Source organism: Moschus berezovskii, chromosome 9 (genome assembly GCF_049115385.1).
Source record: "Moschus berezovskii isolate FMDL1 chromosome 9, NW_MosBer_1.0, whole genome shotgun sequence".
Taxonomy (NCBI): domain Eukaryota; kingdom Metazoa; phylum Chordata; class Mammalia; order Artiodactyla; family Moschidae; genus Moschus; species Moschus berezovskii.
In genome coordinates this window covers 21915831-21940121 of record NC_142468.1, presented here as the reverse complement: position 1 = coordinate 21940121, position 24291 = coordinate 21915831, and the positions used below count along the sequence as shown (strand labels likewise).

The following is a 24291-nucleotide window of genomic DNA, read 5'->3' as shown; positions in this document are numbered from 1 at the left end:
TAGAGTATTAGATTAGTGAAACTATCTCTTGGTATTTATACTTCTCCTTGCTTTTCTTCTTTAAAGCTCTCGTCCAGAATTGTGTTCTCCAGAATGTCCTTTCATTTCAGTATGGTTGTGAGTTTGTCTTAGCCAGTTGGTGTCATGTTCTCAGTAGCTTTGGTTCCAGTGATGTCAAAAGGGAAGGAATGGGATCTAGATTTTTTTAAATCTAAAGGTTAGAAATGACTTCTGAAGTCTACTAATTCTACAATACTCTAAGCGTCTTATTTCCCTTTTGGGTCACAAAACTGGGAACGGAATTTGGATATTTGATTTTAGGGTGAAAGCCCATTTATTGACCAGCTCAGAAATTGGTTTTTTATGCCTATTAGGCATTGTTCTAGGGATGCAAAGGTAGTTTTGGTGCCTGCCTTTGTAGGACTGTCCTTGAATAAGTCTTTCATTTTTTAAAACAGGTATCAAGTCCTGAGCTGAGGAGAGGTAAGCCTTGTGGGGTAGACTCCCACTTTGTTCTCCATGCAAGACTTAATGATTCTGATAGTTTATGCTGGAGAAAGACTAAGAACACCACAGGTGGTTCCTCTTTCTGCTCTCTCTTCAGTTTGCCACGTTGAGTTGCTCAATTGCCTTCTGACCAGAATCCAGGTCTTTGGGGAAGGCTGAAGTAAACCCAACATTACACTCCTCCCCTTTGTAAGTGCCATTTCCCAGAGCTGTTGGGAGGCTTTCTTCAGTTGCATCAGCTTTGTAGGTCATTTTTGTGTTATCTGTAAAGTTGAAAAGGGTCATGGGTTAGGAAGAACAAAAGAGTGATTATAAAACTTGTTCTGTCTGGGGGATAATACCAACTTACCCTTAGGGTGTGTTATGTTTCTTTCTCTTACCTCTTGACCACCTCTTTCCCCATGACTTAGTCAAACTGAGGAAAAATTAGGTTTCCCCTCAACAACTCTAATGATAATACTAGTAACAAAAGGTCTAATAAAGAGTGCTAAGGTCTAAAGCACACTGACCCTTCTTCACTACATCTGTATCCTCTTAGTATAAGCGGTACAGTTGGGGAGTTGAGTTCATATAAGCAATGGTTGACTTGCCTTCTGGGAGCCAGTGGGGGCAGGGAGCAAAGCGCTGTAAGTGGGAAGTCTTCCCAGAGGTGTTGGGAAGCTCTTCCCCTGTTGTGTTGTCGGGTTTCCTTCTGCCTACATGGTGGTAGAAAGGAAATATGCTTCGGGTTCACTTTTCCCGTTTTCCTATCTTTCTAGAAGGGTACAAGGGTCCAAAGCACAAAAACTGACAGATCCTTAAACTTGCACACTACTTGGGCCCAGACAGTATGAGATGAGTAATCTTCACTTAGTTTTCTCACAGTGATCTTCCTGCTGCTTCTGCTGCTGCTGCTAAGTCGCTTCAGTTGTGTCTGACTCTGCAACCCCATAAACGGCAGCCCACCAGGCTCCCCCGTCCCTGGGATTCTCCAGGCAAGAACACTGGAGTGGGTTGCCCTTTCCTTCTCCAAAAGGATCTTCTACATAACATTGATTTCTATAGCCAGAGGCTGTGGAATATGGCCTCTTGGTATTTCAGCCCTTTCTGGTACTGAAACTGCAAGCCTGGGGATCTGGAATTTTTTTTGTTAAGAGGGTGGAATCTTGAATGATTTCTATAGCCAGAGGCTGTGGAATATGGCCTCTTGGTATTTCAGCCCTTTCTGGTACTGAAACTGCAAGCCTGGGGATCTGGAATTTTTTTTGTTAAGAGGGTGGAATCTTGAATGGTAACAAATAGCTTGAGTTGCTCTTAGAGAAGTATCAGACTGCATACTTATCCATAGCTCTGTAGTTTTCAAGCAGAGCTGAATAAAAATGGTTCATAAGTAGTGATCAGTTATCTGTTGGTTTCTTTTTGGCTGCTTGATAACCAAGATTACATCTTTTAAGTTACTGTAAGTCTTCATTTGCTACTGTAAGATAAATTCCACCAGAGTAAGTTGTATCTTTCTCGTAGGGTGTGAATCAGTCGCTGGGTCTTGAAGAGGTCTTCAAGACAATCCTCAAGGTCATGGGAAGTTGAGTCAGTTGAAGAATGAGTGGTTAAGATGAATATATTAATGTTTAGAGTTACAAAATACTGAAATATGTTACCAAATCAGATTGAGTTTTCTGGGTTTGAAAAAAGATACTGAAGGAAAAGATACATTTGATGTTCACTTTGAGGAAAGGAGTCAGTGGGCTTTATTGAAGTTTGTATCTTGAAGAGAATGAATACTCTTGAGCATCTTTAAAAAGAGATGCTATTGGCTAGGAATGTGTTAATCCAGTAGTAATTGCATTCAATCTAGATTAATAGTTGCCTTTTTGTTACTGTGTAACCAGAGTTGTAGTCCTCATTTTTGAGTCTGGTTTATTAGACTGCATTACTTTCATGTTTTCCCTCATAGAGTGGTTTCATGGTTTGAGAACCTACTCTTAACACAGAATCTTACTGATCTCATAACCATGTAATGCTTAAGACAGTTCTGTCCAATTCATCCTAAATCCTGCATGGTCTCCCCAGTTAAAGCAGCCCAAATCACCACTGTTCCATGAGGCAAAGTGCACAGCTTCTCTCACCAAAAATGAGATGCACTTATTATGGGTAATTTTGGTTCTTTGAAATTCCTTCCTGCACATTGGTGCTGTCTGGTTCCTAATGACTATGGGATACAGCCCCTCTTGAAAGGTCCTTGCCAGAGATGGTTGCTGGCAAAATCATGTCCCAGGTGAGAGCAGAGCTCAAAGGAGAATGATTCAGTACTTACCGCTGGAAGGCTTGAATTTCTCATAGCACCTAAAGATGGCAACAAGGAGAAGCCCTTCTCCAACCTGGAAAATCATATACAGGAGAGGAAAGAAGAAAAGTGGTCCGATGACTTCAGGGGGGAAGGTCACATTGAGGATGGTGGAGCAGAGTTGAATATTTTGGCATCCGGTCTCCATGCTGACAGTGCGTTTACATCTGTGTTCATTAAAAAACAACCAAGTGCCTTCAGATAAGGGATGTAAGGGTGCAACTTCACTTGCTCATCTTTCTCCCAAATACTTTATCAGAGAGACTGATAGTCCAACACAGAAAGATGGAACTTGATTCACATGTGGAGTGCACAGGGTTTTGAGTAAAAAGTCAAATTGACCCATCTCCTAGATCACTAATTCAGCCTTGTGGTAGATGGTGACTAGTAGGTCCATGTTGGGGAGTTTTTAATGAGGGAATTTTTGATTAGCTTAGAAATCTACAGTTTGTCACTTGTGGAATTACCAAAATGAATTTTGGAGAAAATGTCTGGCTACAGGGAGAAAAGAGCCTGTATCGTTCATTGGCACATGTTGGTTACATATAGGATAATTAGGATTTTAGCATAAAGTAAAAGATTGTCTAAATGTCTGTGAACCTTGTCCTGTGGTCCGATTTCTGGCTTGGATGTCTTCAAAATACAACTGAAGGTTTGGTTCCTTTATCTACCTTTAGAACACATTCTCTTGTTTTGCTTTACATTTTATGGGCTATGGGCTAAAGAATTACTGTTGTATTTATTCTCTGAATTGCAATTAGTAATTCTTTGCTGAAAAATCATGAGCACTGTCTCTGCACATTTATTATAAAGTTGCCACCCCAAGGTGGTGTGTTACAATTAAAACCTAGACAGAAAAGGAGGCAAAGGGGAAGGGATCCTTTACCTCATCAAGGCCTGTCATGAAGACGTGGGGCTAATCTGCTGCCGTTTGCTACCAGGCAGTTGGGCAGGTGGTGGGATCTAGGCTCTGCTAGGGAACACTTCGCCATGAACTGTTTATCTTTGTGTGATTAGATACCTTTGGATTTTGTTTCTCTGTGTTATTCATCCAGTACCTTCCCTCCCCACTGTTGCTCAGTCCAAATTTCCTTGTTCCGTTTTTGCATTTGAATATATTGCTTAAAAATTATCTTCCCAAGATTGTGGGTCTTATCTTTTTCCTGAGAGGCGTGGGACAGTGGGACCTAAAACAATAATACCTACCGTCCGTTGAGGCAGAAAAGAGCAGAGAGGAGGTAGCCTAGCAGGAAGCCGATGAAAGGCATCAGGGAGGAGGTGGCCAGCAAGTGTGGTGTCATGACAAACAAGATGCTCTTGCCCACGTTGAGGGCAGAGAGCACTACCACAGCCACACTGCACAAAAGCAGGAGGATGATCCCTCCCTGCGAATAAGGACAAGAAGAAAAGGCAGTTAGAAGGGTGTGGGGATACGGAGGAGCACAGAGGGCTAGGGAAGCACTGGTGGATTACCGAAGGTGGAAAACATTTTAAGAAACATATTTGAAGTGGAAGGGAATACGCAAGACCTTTATCATCATCTTGGATTTCTTACCTGCAGCTGGGCAGCTTCCTGGAGGTCATAGATCTGATTACCATGTTACTGAAAGCTCAGCCAGACATAGTTTGATAGACATCTCTGGGTAGCGGGTTTTCAGTGAAGTGCTGTGACTCTGAAGGATGAGACTATGCAGCCCTCCGGCAAAGTGGATATTGTAAATGAAAGTTCTCTTTACACATCCCAACAATACTTTGGATGCTCTGGATATTTTGGAACTGAGAAGAAGTTGTTCTTAGAACCTGTCATACTTGTCTTAAATACCTCCTTTATGGGTAGGGACTTCATCTATTTTAGGATGAATCTGATTTCTGGAAGTTGCCAAAAGTCATTTGAAGCAACGCTGGTTAAACCAGGCAATGAAGTCAGATAATGTGGTTTTAGATCTAAATGATGTTTAGGGATGAGTGCTTTTCTTGAGTGACGTGCAAATTGGGATGATAGGAAAGTTCCTAAAAGGAGTTTCAAATAGCTCAGGTAGTAATGGCATCTTTAGAAACAGTGCAGGTCCACCCTGCCCCAGGTAAGAGCTGTGAAAGCAACTGTCATCAGGAACAGTGGTATGTTTTTATTTTAATATTATGATTTTATAGTTGGATCTTACATACCACTTAGAATTTTCAGTAGGCAATTTATCATGAAATTAGAATGTTAAGAATTTTCCCTACTAACAAGGATTCAAGGTTTCAAGGTGTGCTTACATGTCTGCATTTTAGAGAGTGACATCTAAACTGATGAAATATGTGCATAAACTTAAGCTCTGTCCCTCTCATCTTCTGAGTTGTGTTTAGTCACTAACTTGCGTCCAACTCTTTGCAACCCCATGGACTGTAACCACCAGGATTCTCTGTCCATGGGATTTCCCAGGCAAGAATGCTGGAGTGGGTTGCCATTTCCTTCTCCAGGCGATCTTCCTGACCCAGGGATCAAACCCTCATCTCCTGACTGGCAGGCGGATTCTTTACCACTGAGCCACCAGGGAAGCCTCGTCTTTTCAGTAAAAGTGTGTACAGCAAACTTTCCTTGAACTTACTGTGTTCTGTAATGGTTGTGGTTCCATTTCCAGCTCATTTCACACTTGTGTTTTGTACTTCCTAATGCGATTTTTAAAAAAAATGTGGTAAAATATGTAGAACGCAAAAGTTGCCATTTTAACCATTTTTGAGTGTATAATTCAGTGGCATTAATTACATTCACAATGTTGTCCTAGTGACAATTTAACGTTTACTTATATTGCTCTAATTGCAACTGCGCACTTCGGCCTGTGTGTCTAAACCATGTTGTAACGGATAATCATATAAAACAACACCTGTACTGTTGGTGGTCCTGTCCCAGGATAGGAAGGAATCTCACCAGTAATGACGAGCTTCAAGTTTTATTGAGAGACTACTAACTGATTTAACTGACAGGGAAGCCTGGAGTGCTGCAGTCCATGGGGTTGCAAGAAGTTGAACATGACTGAGTGACTGGACAACAAAAATTAACTGATTAACTGCTCAGTTCACTCTTATGTTTTGAGTTAATTTCTACTTTTGGATTTTTGCCTCTTGGGTATGTCTTCTACCTGATGTCCGGATTTTGTTCTGAAGAGTGTAATGAAGAATGTAGGAGGTATTGGGCTACAAGGATTGTCCATGAATCCAGAAGCCCTTTTTCTTTGCGTGGGTATTAATCTCAAGCCTTCATTCTCATTCTCCCATTCTTGGGGCCTTTAGAATGGTGGTGAGCACAGACATTGGTGTGACCCAGGTGTGAAAACTGGCTTAGCCCTCCTCAAGATGTGTAAACTGGTGAGTCCTTCAATTTTTTGAATGAGGTTGACAGCACAGCACCTGACGTCTTGGAACCACTGACTGAGTTGTAGCTTGTAGGGCAAGGAGAGGAGTTTAACATCCCAGAGTTTCTTGTCACTCTCAGATCTCCTGTCCGTGACCTCTTGCTAAGAAGAGAGCTGCAGTAGTTGTTTTTTCATAGGTCACCATGTTTTCTATCACCTGCATTGCCCTGCCATTGCTGACTAAAGCTGTGATGAGTGTCCGTCCATTCATGGGCAGCCAGCTCAGCTTGCCAGTGATCCAGGAGATAGCCTGGCCTAACTTCCCATGCAGGTAACCTGGTTGGTGAGTGACCCAATGAGGATATCCTTCCTCTCATTTAGGGAGTTTGTAGAATTACAGAGCGGGGGAGGCAAGAGCAGAGACAAGTGTGAAAATTTTGATGTGGAGGCCTGCGGGCTTCAGAAGTCACAAGGTGGCATAAACAGACAAAGGAGAGCCAGGTCTTTGATCAGTAGCAGAAGGTATGGGGAAAGCATAGGTAGAGTGGCTGAGTCGGTGTCAGGGTGGGATCCTTATTATAATGAGAGTGGTGAGTGGCTTATGCTAAGAGTGGCACCTGGACTGTGTCATGCTCAGGTTCACCAGCTTTCTAACCACATAGGCTTGAGTAAACTCCTGCATGGGTGAGTTACAGTATTGCTTGAATCACCTTTCCAAATGGTGGAAGTGTTAGTTGCTCAGTCGTGTCTGACTCTTTGTGACCCACTGTAGTCTGCCAGTCTCCTCCGTTCATGGGATCTTCCAGGCAAGAATACTGGAGTGGGTTGCCAGTTCCTTCTCCAGGGGATCTTCCAGACCCAGGTCTCCCACATTGCAGGCAGATGCTTTACCATCTGAGCTACCAGGGAAACCCAAATAGGGCATCCTTAAAATTGTTTCTTGGTGTGTCTAAATGTGATCTCTCACTAGGGAATGCAACTGGTTGAGCAGACTTTGAACAGATAGCTTCTGTCAGAGCCAGTTATCAGAAGTTGGGTAATTTTGATTTGAAAGTCTCTAGGAGTGTTTGGTCGGAGAAGGCAATGGCAAGCCACTCCAGTACTCTTGCCTAGAAAATCCCATGGACGGAGGAGCCTGGTAGGCTGCAGTCCATGGGGTCGCTACGAGTCAGACGTGACTGAGCGACTTCACTTTCCCTTTTCACTTTCATGCATTGGAGAAGGAAATGGCAACCCACTCCAGTGTTCTTGCCTGGAGAATCCCAGGGACGGGGGAGCCTGATGGGCTGCCGTCTATGGGGTCACACAGAGTCGGACACGACTGAAGTGACTTAGCAGCAGCAGCAGCAGGAGTGTTTGGTATGCAAAGAAGCTGGGACAGTTGTTCCAGCTTGTAACTTAACTACATTATGAAACGGGGAGATTAAGAATGAGCACAGTCCTTAAAGAAACATAAAAGCAAGAAAATGTCAGCCTTTACATCTTGGCCACTTATTTTCTCTGCAGCCTCACAGGAATGATATCCTGTTTGGGAGCAACTGATAAAAGGAGCTGTTGCCCTTCTGCTTGTCCAACCTTGGAGGTTTGGCCAGCGGCAAAGCAGGTCCCAAGACACACTTATATTTTATGTGATTCTTTGTTACTGGCTCCTGTCTTTCCAATCCAAGTGTATCTCAGCCCTTTTAATGTTCTCTCGGGTCATTTGCTGTAGAATTGAGTCATAGATGTGTAACAAAACAGGAATGAGAGACATTCCCTGGGCCTCAGTTATTCTATATATAAAATGGGAATAAGGCAGGAGACTATTTCATCTTGAAGCCCTCTCTAGTTTTAAGATCTTGAGAATTTTTTTCCATCCTCAGAACACTTTTTTTAAAAAATTGCAGTGTACTTGAGTTACAATGTTGTGTTAATTTCTGCAAAGTGACTCAGATATATTTCATATTCTTTTATACTTTATCCCAGGATATTGAATATAGTTCACTGTGCTATGCAGTAGGCCCTTGTCCATCCGTTCTATATATAACAGTTTACTAACCCCAAACCCCAATTTCATCCCTTCTCGACTGCCCCTCTCCCTCTTGGCAACCGCAGGTCCCTTCTCTATGTCTGTGGGTCTGCTTCTGTTTCACAGCTCATGAATGTCATATTGTAGATACCACATACAGTATTTGTCATTCTCAGAAGAACACTTAAAAAAGTGGAGGAGGGCAGAGTTGCTTTAAGAGATATCAGGGGTCATTTCACATTTTTATCTTCTATGATAAATTTTTTCTTTTGTTCATACGTTCCACAGACTCTTCAGTAAGTGAGATGATAGGTTCATGTTTCTAGTTTTTTGTTTTTCTGCTAATGTGTAGGAGAGACAGGATTTGTCTTTTATTCCCTTGTTTATTCTCAGGCATTAGATGTGAGTGTTGAGAATTCAGTGTTAAGACACAGCCTTAGGATCTTGTTTCTTGCCGGTGGGTGGGGATAAAAATGAGTGATGTTTTTAATACAGTACGATAAATGCTACAAGGATGTTGGCTGATAAGGGAGCAAATAGGACACACATTCTGTCCAACCTTGTGGGTTAAGAACAACTTCCTAGGGGAGGTGCTAATTGTGTTGAGACTTGAAGGATGTGTCCAATGAAAGGTGATGGTTATTCCAGGCAGAGGGAAGGGCATATGCAAAGAAAAGAGCTGACACTGGAGGTTGGTTGAGACCAAATCAAGCAAGGGCTGAGGAGCCTCATGACTCCTAGGGGAGAATAAGGAACCAATGAGGGGCTTTAAGCAGTAGAGTGACATGATAGTTCTTTCCAGACTCAGGTTAAAATTAGGTAAGGGAACCAGGTTAGAAGAGTAGCTTAGTGAGAGAGGAGAGTGGCCTGAATGAAGACAGTGGGTGCAGGGATGGAGAGACATGGACTCACGCAAAAGAAGGCAGAACTGGCAGTCGGTGATTAGTGTGGGGGGAGGGAGAATGGCTTTCTGGCTTCTGGCTCAGGCAGCTGGGCACATTAAATGCTTCATTGAGATGATCACACAGGGAGGAGGGAAGAGCAAGCTTGAGGAAATGGTTTAAATTTAAAACATACTAAATGCCTGAGGCATATTCAGTAGAAAAGTTGGTAGTCAATACATGGATTCTGGAGTCAGGAGAGACAAGAGAGCTGAAGATACTGTTCTGGTGGTCACCAGCTTGTAGGTGGCTGTTGAGATGGGCCAGATCTCATGGTGGGAAGGTCCTGAGCTTGGGTAAGAAAAGCAGAAAGCTTGGGCTGAATGCAGAGAAGTAACCTTTGCCAGAGGAACTCACAAGGGAGTTTGAAAAGAAGTGCCAGAGAGGTGGTAAGAAAGCAGGTGCCTTGTCACTGAAGCTGAGGAGAAAAATTGCTGAGGTGGAGGCAGTGGTCAGCCATACCAAAAATCTCTAAAAGAAGAGTTGAGACATGTCTGTTGGGTTTGGTGAAGAAAGTGGAGCAAGTGGCCTCCAAAATGTGAGTGGGTGGGAGACCAAGGGGTAGACAGTGATTGATAAGGGTTGGTCACTGGAGAACAGCCCCCGGGGGCGGGTGTGGTGGGGGTGGGAGGCAGGTGGGGCAGTGGGTGTCTCCTGGGAGCACAGCTAGGAAGGGGAGGGAAGACAGCTGTTGACTCAAACAGGAAGTACAGTCCAGTGACTACTTACTTTAAAAAAAAAGAAAGATGTAAAGCAGAACCAGTGTATATTGGGAAGAATTAACATGGTGTCATTCTAGAAATGAGGAGGCTGTGGGGAGAGAGGGGTATGATGAATAAAAGGAGATTACAAGAAGCAAGGGTGAAAACAGAAGATGAAGATGCCGTCCAGAGCAGAATGGGGTGATCAGCCATTTGGCAGGAGACTTCACATCTTCCAACAGGTCGGGAGGGGAACTTTGGTCGTGGTATTAGGACTGCACCAGAGCAAGGGCAAAAATCTACCTTTGACAATGGTACTGTGAAAATCGAAAGACCCTGGAAACCTGACCAAATCTCTTTGTTCCAGGCCTAAAACTGCTGCCATGCCTTGTGTTTCCAAGTAGTGTACCCTGTAGCCCGGCTCAAAGGCATATAGACCCAGGGGCAGGAACAAGAAAGAACGCCTTCAGAAGGCAGAGTTTATCCTGAGGACCAGGTTGGCGCTTGGATCCCAGAGGAGAGACTGGTGGGGACTGAGCTCCAAGGTCATAGGAGTTGGCAGAGGGAGCTCTTTAAGGGTCTGGTTTTTCCAAAGGCAAGGCAGTGGCATGATGCCCTCATAGCACTCCCCCACACCCTTTGGGACCAACTCTCCACTTTGCTCCCATCCCATTCCCGGAGTGCTGTGAGTGTGCCTACCAGCTCATGTCCTGATCTCTTCCCCTCCAGCTTCTCATCTAGCCCGCCATGTTTGCCTTTGGCCTCCCTCTGAACTCCTCTGTTCAGGCATTTCCTTAGGCTTACCCAAATCTGCCCCTTTCTTCATGGTCTGGCTCAAGACCACCCCTCCTTCCGTCCTCCAGAGAAGCCTTTCTTGACTACCTGGCCCTTACTAACCTTACCTTCTTGCATTCTGTCAATGCCTGACTGTACACTGTTGGGTCTTGTTTCTCATTTGTTACTGATTTTCTGCGAGTAAATTCTTTGAGGACAGTGAATCCTCAGAGAGTAGCATAAAACTTAACATCTAGTAGGTACATGATAAAAGCTTAATTATCAAAATGATTGTATGTTGTGTGTAGTGGTTTCTTTTTTTTCCCCAACTTCAAAAATACTCTCATGTGCATTACAATCTCATGAAGTAGGTTGTATCAATAGCAGACTTTCTTAAGCAAGGAAAGAAAACTGACAGAAAAAGCCCAAATGACTCGGTTCAAGCCATTCACTGCTATGACGGTGGGGTTCTCACTCCCTGCCCAGACCCCCAGGTTCTTACCTTGGTGACATAGCGTACATATTGTGGTCGTTTGGATTTGAGGATGATGCCTATGGTGCACGGGATGAGAATCAGGATCAGTGATATCACGATGCCGCCGTAGGGCACCTTGTCCCTCAGGGTCCCGTCATAGATGCCCCTGGAGTAAAGGTACAGGAGGAGGGGCATCATGCCCAGGGCAAAGAAGGTGGAGCAGGTGGTCATCACGATGCTGAGAGGGAGACAGGAAAAATGCAGAGAGAGAGCACGCTCATTAGTTCAGGCATGCCTCATTTTATTGCAGTTCACAGTTGTGTTTTTACAAAGTGAGTGTTCATGGCAATCCTGCATCAAGCAAGTCTGTTGGTGCTTGCTTTTCTCCAACAGCATTTGCTCACTTCATGTCTCGTCACGTTTTAGTGAGTCTTGCAGTATTTCATGCTTTTTCATTGTATTTGTTACAGTGATTTTTTATATTACTATTGCAGTTGTTTGGGGCACTTCAAGTCATGCTCATGTAAGATGGCGAACTTAAAGGATATATAAATATGTGTGTTTTGACTGCTCCCTCTTTTTTCTCTCCTTGAGACTCATTATTCATTGAGACACAATACTGAAATTAGGCCAATTATGAACCCTACACTGGTCTCTCTAAGTGTTCAAGTGAAAGGTAGAGTCGGATGTCTCATGTTTTTAAGTTAAAAGATAGAAATATTTACTCTTAGGAAACCCTGTGGTAATCCCAGGCAGGCTGAGGCCAGACCTCTTGCACCAAACAGCCAAGTTGTAAGTGCAAGCAAGGGAAAAGTTCTTGAAGAAAATTATAAGTGCTACCCTAGTGAACTCACGAATGAGAAGAAAGCAAAACAGCCTTATGGAGAAAGTTGTAGTGATCTAAAGAGACGATCAAACCAGCCACAACAGTCCCTTAAGCCAAAACTTGATCCAGATCAAGGCCTGGACTCTCTTCAATTCTAGGAAGGCTGAGAGAGGTGAGGAATTTGCAGAAGAAACATGCATATTTCTTGCCATATGCATGTATGTGGAAGTGCAAGGTGAAGCAGCAAGTTCTTATGTAGAAGCTGCAAGTTATCCAGAAGATCTTCCTAAGATCATCCAATGAAGATGGCCGTGCTAAACAGGTTTTTCGCGCAGATGAAGAGTGTTCTATCAGAAGATGATGCATCTACAGCTGCCATAGATAGTAACTCCTCTGATGGTTCTGTGCAAAGTTAACAGAACATCTTCAGGAAAGGATTCACTATTCTAGATGGCTATTCATGATTCCTGGAAAGAGGTCAAAATATCAATGTTAAAGGAGTTTAAAAGAAGTTAATTTCAACCCTTGTAGATGACTTTGAGCAATTCAAGACTTTAGTGGAGGAAGCAACTACAGATGTGACTGGTGAAAATAGCAAGAGAACTAGAAGTGGAGCCTGAAAATGTGACTGAATTGCTGCAACTCATGGTAAAACTTGAATGGATAAGGAGTTGCTTCTTACAGATGAGCAAAGAAAGTGGTTTTTTGGGATGGAATCTACAACTTGTGAAGATGCAGTGAAGATTGTGGGAATGACAACAGAGCATTTAGAATTTTACGTAAACTTAGTTGATAAAGCAGTGGCAGGGTTTGAAAGGATTGACTTCAATTTTGATAGAAGTCCTACTGTGGATACACTGCTATCAAACAGCGAAATCATTCGTGAAGAAAGAGAAGGGAAGAGTCAATGGATGGGGCAAACTTCATCGTCTTATTTTAAGAAATTGTCACAGCCATCCTCACCTTCAGCAACCACCATCCTGATCAGTCAGTAGCTGTCAACATTGAGGCAAAACTCTCTACTGGCAAAAACATTACAACTTGCTGAAGGCTCAGATGATGGTTAGCATTTTTTAGCAGTAAAGTATTTTTAAATTAAGGTATGTAATTATTTTTAGACACAATGCTATTGCACCTTTAATAAGTCACAGTATAGTTTAAACATAACATGTATATGCACCAGAAAACCAAAAAATCCACATGACTTACATTATTGTGGTATTCTGCTTTATGGTAGTGGTTGGGAAATGAAGCATCTCCAAGGTATGCCTGTACTATTTGCGGAGTGCCTGCTATGTGCTAGGCATGGCGTGAAGAATCTTACATACGTTGCTTTGTTTCCTCTTCCCAGTAGTTTGAGGAGGCAAGCATACTGTCTTCTTTTTACTGATGAGGAGGAAGCGGGGGACTTGAAGGGTTGTGACTTGCCCAGGATCACAAAGGTGGGAAGGCTGAGGCAGGATTTGAACCCAGGTCCCTGTGCACGTCACTGTGAAAGGAGCCATTTTGATCTCCGTAATAGAACTTGTTTTGCTCTCTATACTTGTACATATGCACAGCCCATTTTGAAAAAAAGCTGTAATCCCATCACTGACTAGAACCCATTGGGTCGTAGAATAACACCTGACCTACAGAGGCTAAGAGCCTGCCTTTAGAGCCTAGGGCATGGCTGGACATAGTGATTCTGTCTGACTGAAATAACAAAGATCAAACCCATCAAGAACATTTTCTCTCAGGGAGTTTGAATATATACACAATGATAGAACACTTGGTCTTTGAGCATGGGTGGCATGGGAGGGATGTTCAGGCAAAAACCAAAAAACATGCAAAGAAAAAGCAGTAAACAGAGGTTACGATTAAGTGTGAAAGTCACTCAGTCTTATCTGACTCTTTGCGACCCATAGTCTGTGGAATTCTCCAGGCCAGAGTACTGGCGTGGGTAGCCTTTCCCTCCTCCAGGGGATCTTCCCAACCCAGCGATTGAACCCAGGTCTCCCACATTGCGGGTGGATTCTTTACCAGCTGAGCCACACGGGAGCCCCTATGATTAAGAGGACTGTATATAAAAAAAACGTTAATTGAGGGAGCACAGTAGTGGAGTATTCAAGAAGGCAGCAGTCGCTACCCACTGTCAAGTGACGAGGTAATCTGGTCATCAGGCCCGTTTCATATCTTAAATAATATTCTAGTCCCCAGCACCTGACTTTGGTGGCGCTAGTGGTAAAGAACCTGCCTGCCAATAAGAGATGTGGGTTCGATCCCTAGGTTGGGAAGATCACCTGGAGGAGGGCATGGCAGCCCACTCCAGTATTCTTGCCTGGACAGTCCCATGGAGCCTGGCAGGCCTACATTCTGGTGTGGGGGTCACAAAGAGTTGCACGCAACTGAAGTAGCACTCACATGTACACACACCCAACAATGGTATTCTCATGTCCTTTATGTTTTGGCTTATCCTTAACATTATTTAAGATAAATTGAGTGTGAGTTTTAGATCCTGAATAATAATGTATCTTCCCAATTCTCATTTGTATTCTAACTGTCCTATTTGCATTTGGAATCTCATCCTTGTTAATCTCAGAACACTGTAGGAAGAGGCCCTTCAGAAAGACCACCGGAGAGAGGAAGCTGCTGGGGAACATGCTTGGATTTGTAGACATTCACTTTACAGTATATGCTTTGGCTTCCATTCTAGTGAGAAGGTTGGGGATGAGGGCTTGATAAGACCCTAGGAATGCCACATGAAGTGTGTGTTCCTCCTCTCCGTAGCCCTATTCACTATCTACACTTATTCACTGTTTTTATAGAGATCAAATATGACTTAAATGAGCCTCAACTACATCCTAGTCCAAAGGGTCTGGAGTATAGCCATCAAGAACACAATTAGTGGGTATATCACAAGGAGTAAGAAGCTGAGGAGAGACCCTCAAAAGATACTGTGGACTGAATAATGGGAACCTCCCCCCAACATACTCATGAACACCTAAAACACACACATACTCCAGCTGAAACTGAAGTACTTTGGCCACCTCATGCGACGAGTTGACTCACTGGAAAAGACTGATGCTGGGAAAGGTTGGGGGCGGGAGGAGAAGGGGACGAGAGAGAATGAGATGGTTGGATGGCATCATGGACTCTGTGGACATGAGTTTGAGTGTACTCCGGGAGTTGGTGGTGGACAGGGAGGCCTGGTGTGCTGTGATTCATGGGGTCGCGGAGAGTCGGACATGACTGAGCGACTGAACTCCAGCTTGTAAGAAACTGAGGGAGGTTTCCAGGGACTAGAAACAATGTTGAGTAATTAGTAGGTAGGCTTGTGCTGCAGAGACAGCATTGGCAACCCACTCTGGTACTCTTGCCTTGAAAATCCCATGGACGGAGGAGCCTGGTAGGCTGCAGTCCATGTGGTTGCGAAGAGTTGGACACGACTGAGTGACTTCACTTTCACTTTTCACTTTCATGCATTGGGGAAGGAAATGGCAACCCACTCCAGTGTTCTTGCCTGGAGAATCCCAGGGACGGGGGAGCTTGGTGGGCTGCCGTCTATGGGATCACAGAGTTGGACACAACTGAAGCAACTTAGCAGCAGGCTTGTGCTGAAGCTGCAGCATGTGGAGGGGTAGATGGTAGGGTGTTAGTCTTGGTAATCTGGTGTTCAGGTTTTAATACCCAAGGGAGGGGCCAGAATTGAGATTTTAAGCCTATGATAAAAGGAGAGGTGAAACAAATGTTTACTCAGTAATCAATACTCCAAAAGGACTATTGGAAAAATAGAACATCTAATTCTCTTATGGGTTGAATATGAAATCATAATGAAAAAAAGGAAGTATTGGGAATATTTTGAAGAAAGGAATAGAAAAATATAGTATTTTAAAATATGGGAAGATGACAGAGGATGAGATGGTTGGATGGCATCACCAACTCGATGGACATGAGTTTGAGCAAGCTCTGGGAGTTGGTCTGAGGAAAGCCTGATGTGCTGCAGTCCACGGGGTCGCAAAGAGTTTGACATGACTGAGCAACTGAAATGAAGTGACTTTGGATTAGGCAATGATTTCTTAGATATGATACCTAAAGCACAGGTAACCAAAGGAAAAACAGGTAACTTTGACTTCAAAACTTTAAAAACTGCTTCAAAGGATACTCAAAATAAGTCTCCCACATAATGGGAGAAAATATTTGCAAATCATGTAAGTGTCCAGTATCCAGAATATATAAAGAACTCTTACAGTTCAACAGCTAGAAAGCTCCAAATAACACAGTTTTAAAATGGGCAAAGGACTTGAATAGGCATTTCTCCAAAGATACACAGTTGGCCAACAAGCACATGAAAAGATGCTCAACACCATTAGTTAGAAAAGAAATACAAATTAAAACTGATAATGAAATGATAAAGTGGCAATGAAATACCACTTCACATCCACTAGTAGAGCTAAACAATAAAAATGATGGATAAGCCTTGGTGAGATGTGGAGAAACTGGAATCCTCACGTTTTTGATGGGTGTGTAAAAATGGCATAACTGCTCTGGAAGAGTTTGACAGCTCTAGAAAAGCTAAACATATCATGTGTCCCAATAATTTTGCTTCTTCATATATACCCATAAGGAAAGCATATGTTTACACAAGTACATACAAGTGTTCATAGCAACATCAGTTAAGCTGAAAATAAAATATTGACAGATAAGCAAATTGTGGTGTATTCATGTAATTGAATATTCTTCAGCCATAAAAAGCAATGAAGTACCACTGTATATCAACTATCACAGATGAATCTTGAAAACATGGCCAGTGACGGAATCAAAACCAGAAAAGGCTAGGTATTACATGATTCCATTGACATGAAATCTGTAGGGACAGAAAATAGGTTTGTGGTTGCTGGGGGACTTGAGTGAGAGAATGGGGAGTGACTGCTGATGTGTTTAGGTTTCTTTGGGGGATGATTAAAATGTTCTGGGATTAGTGGTGAAAGTTGTACATCGTGAATATACTATACTGACTTAAACACTTTAAAAGTGAATTTTATGGTGTGTGAATTATATCAAAAAATAATATTAAAGATCTAGAGGACAAAAATTCATCCTTAGAGGAAAATTTATAGCTTGAAATGCTTATAAAGGAAAAGAAGAAAGATTAAAAATTAATGAGCTAAGCATTTTATTCAAGAGTTGGAAAGAGAAACCAATGAAAATAAGGGAAAGAAAATACTAAAGATGAGAGAATAAGCTTTAAAAATTATATAAATTAATTGAGAATCAATTACACCAACAGCAGTTTCTTTACAAAGTCCGATAATATAAATACTTGTGGCAAGACTAGCCAAGAAAAAGAATGGGCACAAATTGATGTTAGCATGAATGCAAAAAGAAATATAATTTCTGATACAATAGAGATTTTAGAGGACCATAGAAGAAATCAAGGATAATCTTATATTTTCATTTTTCTATTCAGACTGAATGGACAATTTCCTGAGAAATACAATCTACAAAATCTTAAAATGAAGTTGAAAACCTGAATCAATTTAGACTCACTAAAGACATTTAATAAACACTTCAAAACCTGTTATCCAAGCCTCACACAAACTGTATATGAATTACAGTAGAGTTCTGCCTCACATTCAAAGTACAGATCATCTCAGTCTTCTACAAAATAGAGGGGAAACATGCCCCCAATTATATATGATGAGTATGATTTTAGAACCAAAGGGAAAAAAGTCACATTATGAGAAAGGAAAGTTAGGGACCATTCTCATTTACGAACACAGAAGCAAAAGTCACAAATAAAATGTTACCTGGTGAATCTAGCCATGCCTTTATAAAATAATACAATGAACAAAATGGAGTAATCCCAGCAATATAAAATTTTTTTAATATTAGGCAGTCTACTGATATGTATCACTGCATTGTTGGATTAAAGAAAAAAAATGGTATCATAGATGTAGAAAAGCGTCATTCAACAAAATTCAGTGTTCATGCATGGTAAAAATCAGCGCACCAGCAACAGAATGGATTCCCTTAACCTGAAAAGGGTTATCTGTCAAAAAATATGCAGGAAATAGAAAACCTAATGGTGAAAAATTAGAGGAATAAAGGAAGGATACCTGTTCTCATCACATCACCTGCTGTAAATTATAGTCTGTACGTCTTTGCTAGCATTGCAAAACAAGAGATAGGAAAACTATATAGATGGGAAAGGAAGAAACTAAAATATGTCAATGATAGAACTGTCCACAGAGGAAATTCGAGTGAATTTCTATTATAGCTAGTAAATAGAATCCATGAAATTCTGAATACGTTAGCAATTAAAAAATCAATTAAAAATTCTAATATACTATGAAAAAATTATTAGTGAATGAATTTTTAATTATATGGAAGAACTTCCTAATATGAAATGATTGAATAAAAGGAAATCTATACCAGTTTCATGGATGGGAAGATTCAGTATTGATTTATAAATTTAATGCAAATTTAACCAAGCTTTCAGAAATAACTTTTGTCGACTTGAGAGTCTCAAAATTCAAGTGAATGAGTAAAGGATCAAAAATAATTAACATAATTTCCAAGAATAACAAGGTAGGGCAACTCCTTTCAGTGTTCAAGATTTATCATAGAGTTGTAATTAAGAAAATGTGATATTGGTGCAAGAATAGCCACATAGAATAAAAGATTTCAGACATAAACCCATGCTTATTTGAGCATCTGATCAACAAGAGGTGGTGTTACAAGTTGCTGGAAAAAAATTCTCTGATCCTAGGAATTTTTTCTATTCATGTGGAAAAGATAACAATTAGATCACAGAATACATAATAATAAATTAAAGATCTTCATGTGAGATGCAAAGCTTTAGAACTTTTCAAACATAGGTGAATGTATATATGACCTTGAAGGCAGCAAAGCATTTCTTAAATAATCCCCAAAATGTAAAATGTCAAGGAAAAATATTAATACAGTTGGTTAAAATACACAGTTTTATATCATCATCAAAATGTAAGGATAAGCCGCAAACTGTGAGTAGACTGTTGAAACATGTAAAAACAAGAAATGACTACCAATTAAGAAGCAAGCACCACCATCCCATAGAAAAATAGGCACAGGGCATTATCTTCAGAAAGGACACCCAAGTGGCCAACGAGATTTGAATAGGTGCTAGACCTCCTGTGAAAGTGAAAGTTGCTCAGTTGTGTCCGACTCTGCAACTCCATGGACTGTCCATGGAATTCTCCAGGCCAGATACCGGAGTGGGTAGCCTTTCCCTTCTCCAGGGGATCTTCCTGACCCAGGAATCGAACCCGGGTCTCCCGCATTGCAGGTGGATTCTTCACCAGCTGAGCTATCAGTGATGAATTAAATTTAAAACCACCGTGACATTTCACTTTCATCAGATAGCAAAATTGAGAAGTCTGACAACTCTGAACACAGATGATGACACGGAGAAACAGGGATCTTCATACACTGCCCTGGGTAGTGAGAAGTAGAACAACTACTCTGGATAGATGTTGTTAGGTGAAGACGTGTGAACCTCAAGACCCAGCAGTCCTGTGTTCGTGTATGCTCTCGTATGTGAGCATAGGGGTAGCAGGCACAAGACTTGCTTAAACAGGAAATCCGCATAAATGTCTGACAACAGGACAATGCAAGCACACTGTGGTGGTTGTGGTTTAGTCGCTAAGCCGTGTCCGACTCTTGCAACCCCACAGACTGTAGCCTGCCAGGCTCCTCTGTTCATAGAATTTTCCAGGCGAGAATACTGGAGCGGGTTGCCATTTCCTTCTCCAGGGGATCTTCCTGACCAGGGATTGAACCCGGGTCTCCTGCACTGTAGGCAGATTCTTAACTGAGCTAGCAGGGAAGCCTGGTACAAACTATACTGCAGTTCAAATGCACAAAATAGCTCTTTCATTTTTATACCTATCATCTCAAAAAAAGCAAGTTGTCCAATGATATGCGTAGTATGATACAGTTCATATGAAGTTTAAAAACATACAGATGCAGGAGTGTATCTTGCTGATGGATATATACATACATAGTATAATACAAAATATAAAAGGGTTTGTGGAAGTGCTGAAAGTCAAAGCCTGGGAGGTGCTCCCGTGAGCGTAGGGAGAGGGGAATGAGATTGGGAAGGGCATTTGGTAGGCTACAGCGCTAGCTACTGATCTCTGCCCAGGAGAAAGGCCACACACGAAACTTGTGTGCTTGTTTTGATTACCTTGAACAGGAGTCATGCTTACTTTGGCTTGTCATGTCGGGAGCTTTGGAATTTGCTCTGGGACTTGCTGTGCCTTGTGTGCTGGGGTGTGTGTGGGAGCCGTGCTCCCAGACCTCCTGATCCCTCCTCTGCACGTGCAAGGGCTGGACTCTTGGCCTAAATTTCTGGTATCTGTACAGTTGTGATCCTGTTACCCTGAAGGGCAGTGCTGGGAGGGCAGTCCTATTGTAGCTCTGAGACTGGAACCTGTCGTGTAGTAACATTGTGAATCTGGATTGCAGGTGGATTCTTTACCAGCTAAGCTACCAGGGAAGCTGGCAACCCTTCTACCTCAGAATTAAGATATGGTCCAGGTTTCTCTCTCCAGGACCCAAAGTCTGCTATGGACCTTGTCTAGGGGTCCAGGGACCAGGGTGAATGGAGCACATTTCTTTTTTTTTTTTAAACCTTCCTACTTAAATTCTCAGACACTCCACACAGTCTGCTTTGGGGCAACTGTATATACCCTGGTTGAAGGACAGGTTTTGAGCTCCTGTTAACAGAGGCACTGGTGGCAGAAGCTGAGGGAGCTGTGAGGGAACCGATCAGTCTCTGTGGTGAAGTGGGAGACTTTGGGGAACCCGAGTAGCTTCTGTCTTCTCCTGCCTAGTCTGTCGTGGTGGGGAGAGCTGTGAGAATCCTTGGTTGTCTCCACAGCCATTGACTCCGCTGTCCGCTATAGGCTGGATGAGGCTTGGGAAGGGGGAGCAGGTGAACTTGAGGGGTGGCATAGGTGCTCGTCAAAGGGGCCCAGTTCCCGCTGGCCCTCTCTCCTCTGTCCCCCAGGGAGGGCACTTTCTCTTGCCTGTGGGTCTTTTTTGGAGCATGACTCTCGGCACCCTAGAGGAAAGAGCTGCTGTGCCTCGCTGCCTTGAGAGGTCCACCCAGGGGGGCACCCAGCCTTCTGGAATGTGCCTCCTCCCCCTTTCCCCGATGAGGGCCTCCCTCAGCCTCGTTCCAGCCGTGAGGCAGGATGACGGGTAAGAGAGACCCCGGGACTGGCTCCAGACTCAGCTTGCCCGCAGGTTCTCGGGGAAGCCTCTAGCAAGTGTCTGGACTTCAGCTTTTTCACGTGTAAGGTGGAATCGGTCTCAACATTCCTTTCTAGTCCAGATGGGACTGGCATGGTACTGTATACAGGCCTCAAACCCGTAGGGTCTGTGTGGCATCTGGGCCTCTGACATGTACAGTTTGGCTTGCACAGTGTTTTAAAAAATTTGAAATCATTGCCAACAATTAAAAATTTGGAGATTTCACCTTCAAAGGAAGATTCTGTCTTCTCCTGAAAAGCAGGAAGCTATGCTGGCCATGAGTCCCTAATCCCACAACACCCACGGCACAGATAGATGGCATATGCCCTGTGTAGGGAGGCCCACGCCTCAGAGACTGGCAGTCACCCTCCGGCCACACCGGGCATTGAAGATATTTGAGTGAAAGCACAGGCTTTGGAGCCCCCAGACCTCGGATAAATGTAGTAACCTCTCTAAGTCTCAGTTTCCTCATCTCTAGAATGGAGCTCCTTACAGCATCTCCTCATGGAAGCCGTATTAGGAGCCCATGTAGAGTGTCTGGCCCATTGCCAGGCTGTCTTTTATTATCAGCACCATTATCATTACTATAATACCTATAACAAGTTGTCCCAGGTGAAGATCTCAATCTGCAATTTGAAGTTTCTGGCAGCTTATGATGGTGGAGGGTGAGTGGGGTCAGAGGCCTGGTTTCATGTACCTGGGAGGTTGGTCTGTGAAGGGACTTTATGGCAGAAGGTGGCTGTCCTGCCAAGTATTATCTCTTGAAGGGCCTAGGTGGAAGTGACAGTTCCCAGTTGCCCAGAGCAGGAGCCTGAGCAAGAGAGCATGAGTCACTGGAGGCTCCACTGGTGGAGGCCTAGAGCCTCAGAAAAGCAGGCATTGCCAAAGGGACCTTATTGGCACCCACTGGCTCAAGAGACTGGGACATCTGGTCACTCACACTTAGAGACTCCCCTACTATGTTTTACACTGCCTCCCACCTCCCCACCCCCCCGTGCCACTCTGCTGATACAGAGCCATAAGGCCCTGAGTACCCTGCCAGGCTCCTATGCCCATGGGGATTCTCCAGGCAAGAATACTGGAGTGGGTTGCCATGCTCTCCTCCAGGAGATCTTCCCAACCCAGGGACTGAACCCAGGTCTCCTGCATTGCAGGTGGATTCTTTACCAGCTGAACTACCAGGCAAGCTTGTAACCCTTTTACATCAGAATTAAGATATGGTTCAGGTTTCTCTGTATGGGACACAGAGGCTTCATTGGGCCTTGTCTAGATCAGATCAGGGGCTTGTTGTTTTGCAGCAGGAAGGACCTGGATCAGATAAGGGAAGGAACTTCCTCACAGTGAGGTGATTGAGTACTGGACGTGTTCCCGTGAGAGACTGTACAAGCCAAGCTCTCTCTCCATCAAACACCTCAGTGAGGGTTGAATTATATGGGTGGAGAGTCCAGAGCTTCCCCCATGATCACTATCATTTTTTCATTTAAGAATCAGCTCCAGCATCACTTGGCATCACCAGGAAGAGGATTCCCTACATGACTGGTTTTCTTAGTACATTCAGTCAGGGGCAGGGTAGTGACAGGCACAAGCAGATGGACTGTCTTGAATTTACTGCCCTGCCTGGCATGGAATAGCCTCTCCACTGAAGACTGAACCATAAGAGGCAGGCTTGAGATGGACAATTAAGTAAGAGCCAGAGCTTTTGTGCTGGTGAGTTCACTGAAGCTGGAGCTGGTCTGACATGGCCTTGCCCTGCGAAGCACTCCAGACCAGAGTCCCACCTCTTTGAAAGAACCGGTATTCAGCCGCCCCCTGCAGGATTCCACCCTCACTGACTTCTGCTGTAATGGTTTAGGTGTGGGGATGCTGCTGTTGCCTCCTCCCACTTTGGCTGAGGTGAGGCTCGTCCTGACGTGGGGCCCCGACCTGGTGCTGGGGCACTCCAGGATCTACCTGGCTGTGTCTTTGCGTTGGAGGGTTCTTGCCTCTGATGGGTGGAGAGGGGAGGTTCAGAGAGGACAGCCCACTTGCACAGACAGTTCGGGGGATCTTTGGCAATTCCTTCCTGCTCTGCAGGAACTGGAGGTGCTCTTTGGTTCTGAGCCACCTTGATCTCCTTGGAGATCTTTGGGACTAATCTGCATTCCCTTTCATATCTCTGGCCTTGAAGCAGAATTCTGCCCACCCTGACAGATGGGTGAAAGTTCACCAGAGGTCCCGTTGCTTTAAATCAGTACAGTATTCCTTTAAGACAGTCCTTGCGCTCCATTTGAGACAACCCTGGGAGTAGGGACGGGGTCTCTCCAGGATGTCCCTGGAGCAGCTGAGCCCTTTTAACTTGGAACCTAAGCCAAGATGTAACCCAGCTCCTGCCCCCAGCCCAGTGTTAGCTTTTGACCATAAATGGGTGCCACCCCCTGCCCTAGCAGCCTCCCAGCCCCCATTCACTCCCCTCCTGGCTCTTCGCCTTGACTGCGATCTCCCCAGGTCGCTCCCTCCTCACCCCCAGTCTTACCTCAGGTTCATGTCCCCCTTCATGGCCAGGGTGAAGATGTTGGAGAGGTTCCCCCCTGGCGAGCAGCCGCAAATCAGGATGGCCAGGGCCTCGACGTTGGTCAGCTGGAAGAACTTGCCCAGTCCAAAGGCAGTGAGGGGCATGATGCCAAACTGTGCCACCAGGGCGACGGCCAGCCCCTTGGGCCTCCAGAAGTGTGCCTTGATCTTGCTGAACTCCATGGTGCAACCAAGTGAGAGCATGATGGTTAACAGCATGATCACCAGAATGATGCTCAGTGCCCGGTCGGTGGGCCGCTTGCCGAAGTTGTGTGGGAGGGAGAAGTTGAATGGGGAAGACTCGTTGAAGGCCTCCATCCTCCTGGACGGCAGTGGTGGAAGAAAGGCTGAAGACCCCTTGCACCCCTGGTTGGTCTGCCGACTCCCTGCCCTGCCAACTCCCTGCCCTGCCCAGTCCTTGCTGGGTGCCTTCCTCAATCTCTTCCCAGGGCAGGGAGCTTCAGGGCAAAATGAAGATCTGAGCAAATAGAAGGATTATGCAACTGGCTGTTCTTTCTCTGGCTTTGGCTGCGAAAGTGTGCCCAGAGCCTTTCCTGTAGGGCTCTTCTTGCCCTTCC

The 24291-nt window shown here is 44.0% G+C and overlaps 1 protein-coding gene across 1 annotated transcript; it reads right to left on the bottom strand.

Annotated features, from left to right (window-relative positions):
* Nucleotides 1–348: 348 nt before the first annotated feature.
* On the bottom strand, nucleotides 349–24076 carry SLC10A1 (solute carrier family 10 member 1). The gene is made up of 5 exons (XM_055435759.2): nucleotides 23676–24076; nucleotides 11092–11302; nucleotides 4037–4215; nucleotides 2801–2997; nucleotides 349–770 (listed from the first exon to the last, which is right to left on the bottom strand). Exons 1-5 carry the CDS (start codon nucleotides 24029–24031, stop codon nucleotides 601–603), a joined length of 1113 nt encoding a protein of 370 aa, XP_055291734.2. The 5' UTR covers nucleotides 24032–24076; the 3' UTR covers nucleotides 349–600.
* Between the last annotated feature and the right edge of the window lie 215 nt (nucleotides 24077–24291).

Bases quoted from the DNA above. Each gene is read 5' to 3' on its own strand.
- SLC10A1 (XM_055435759.2), bottom strand. From the start codon at position 24,031: ATGGAGGCCTTCAACGAGTCTTCCCCATTCAACTTCTCCCTCCCACAC. The intron at 4,216-11,091 runs GTAAGAACCTGG...CCTTATTCGCAG, and splicing joins ATGTACGCTATGTCACCAAG to GGAGGGATCATCCTCCTGCT. The intron at 771-2,800 runs GTAAGTACTGAA...TCAACTTTACAG, and splicing joins GAAATTCAAGCCTTCCAGCG to ATAACACAAAAATGACCTAC.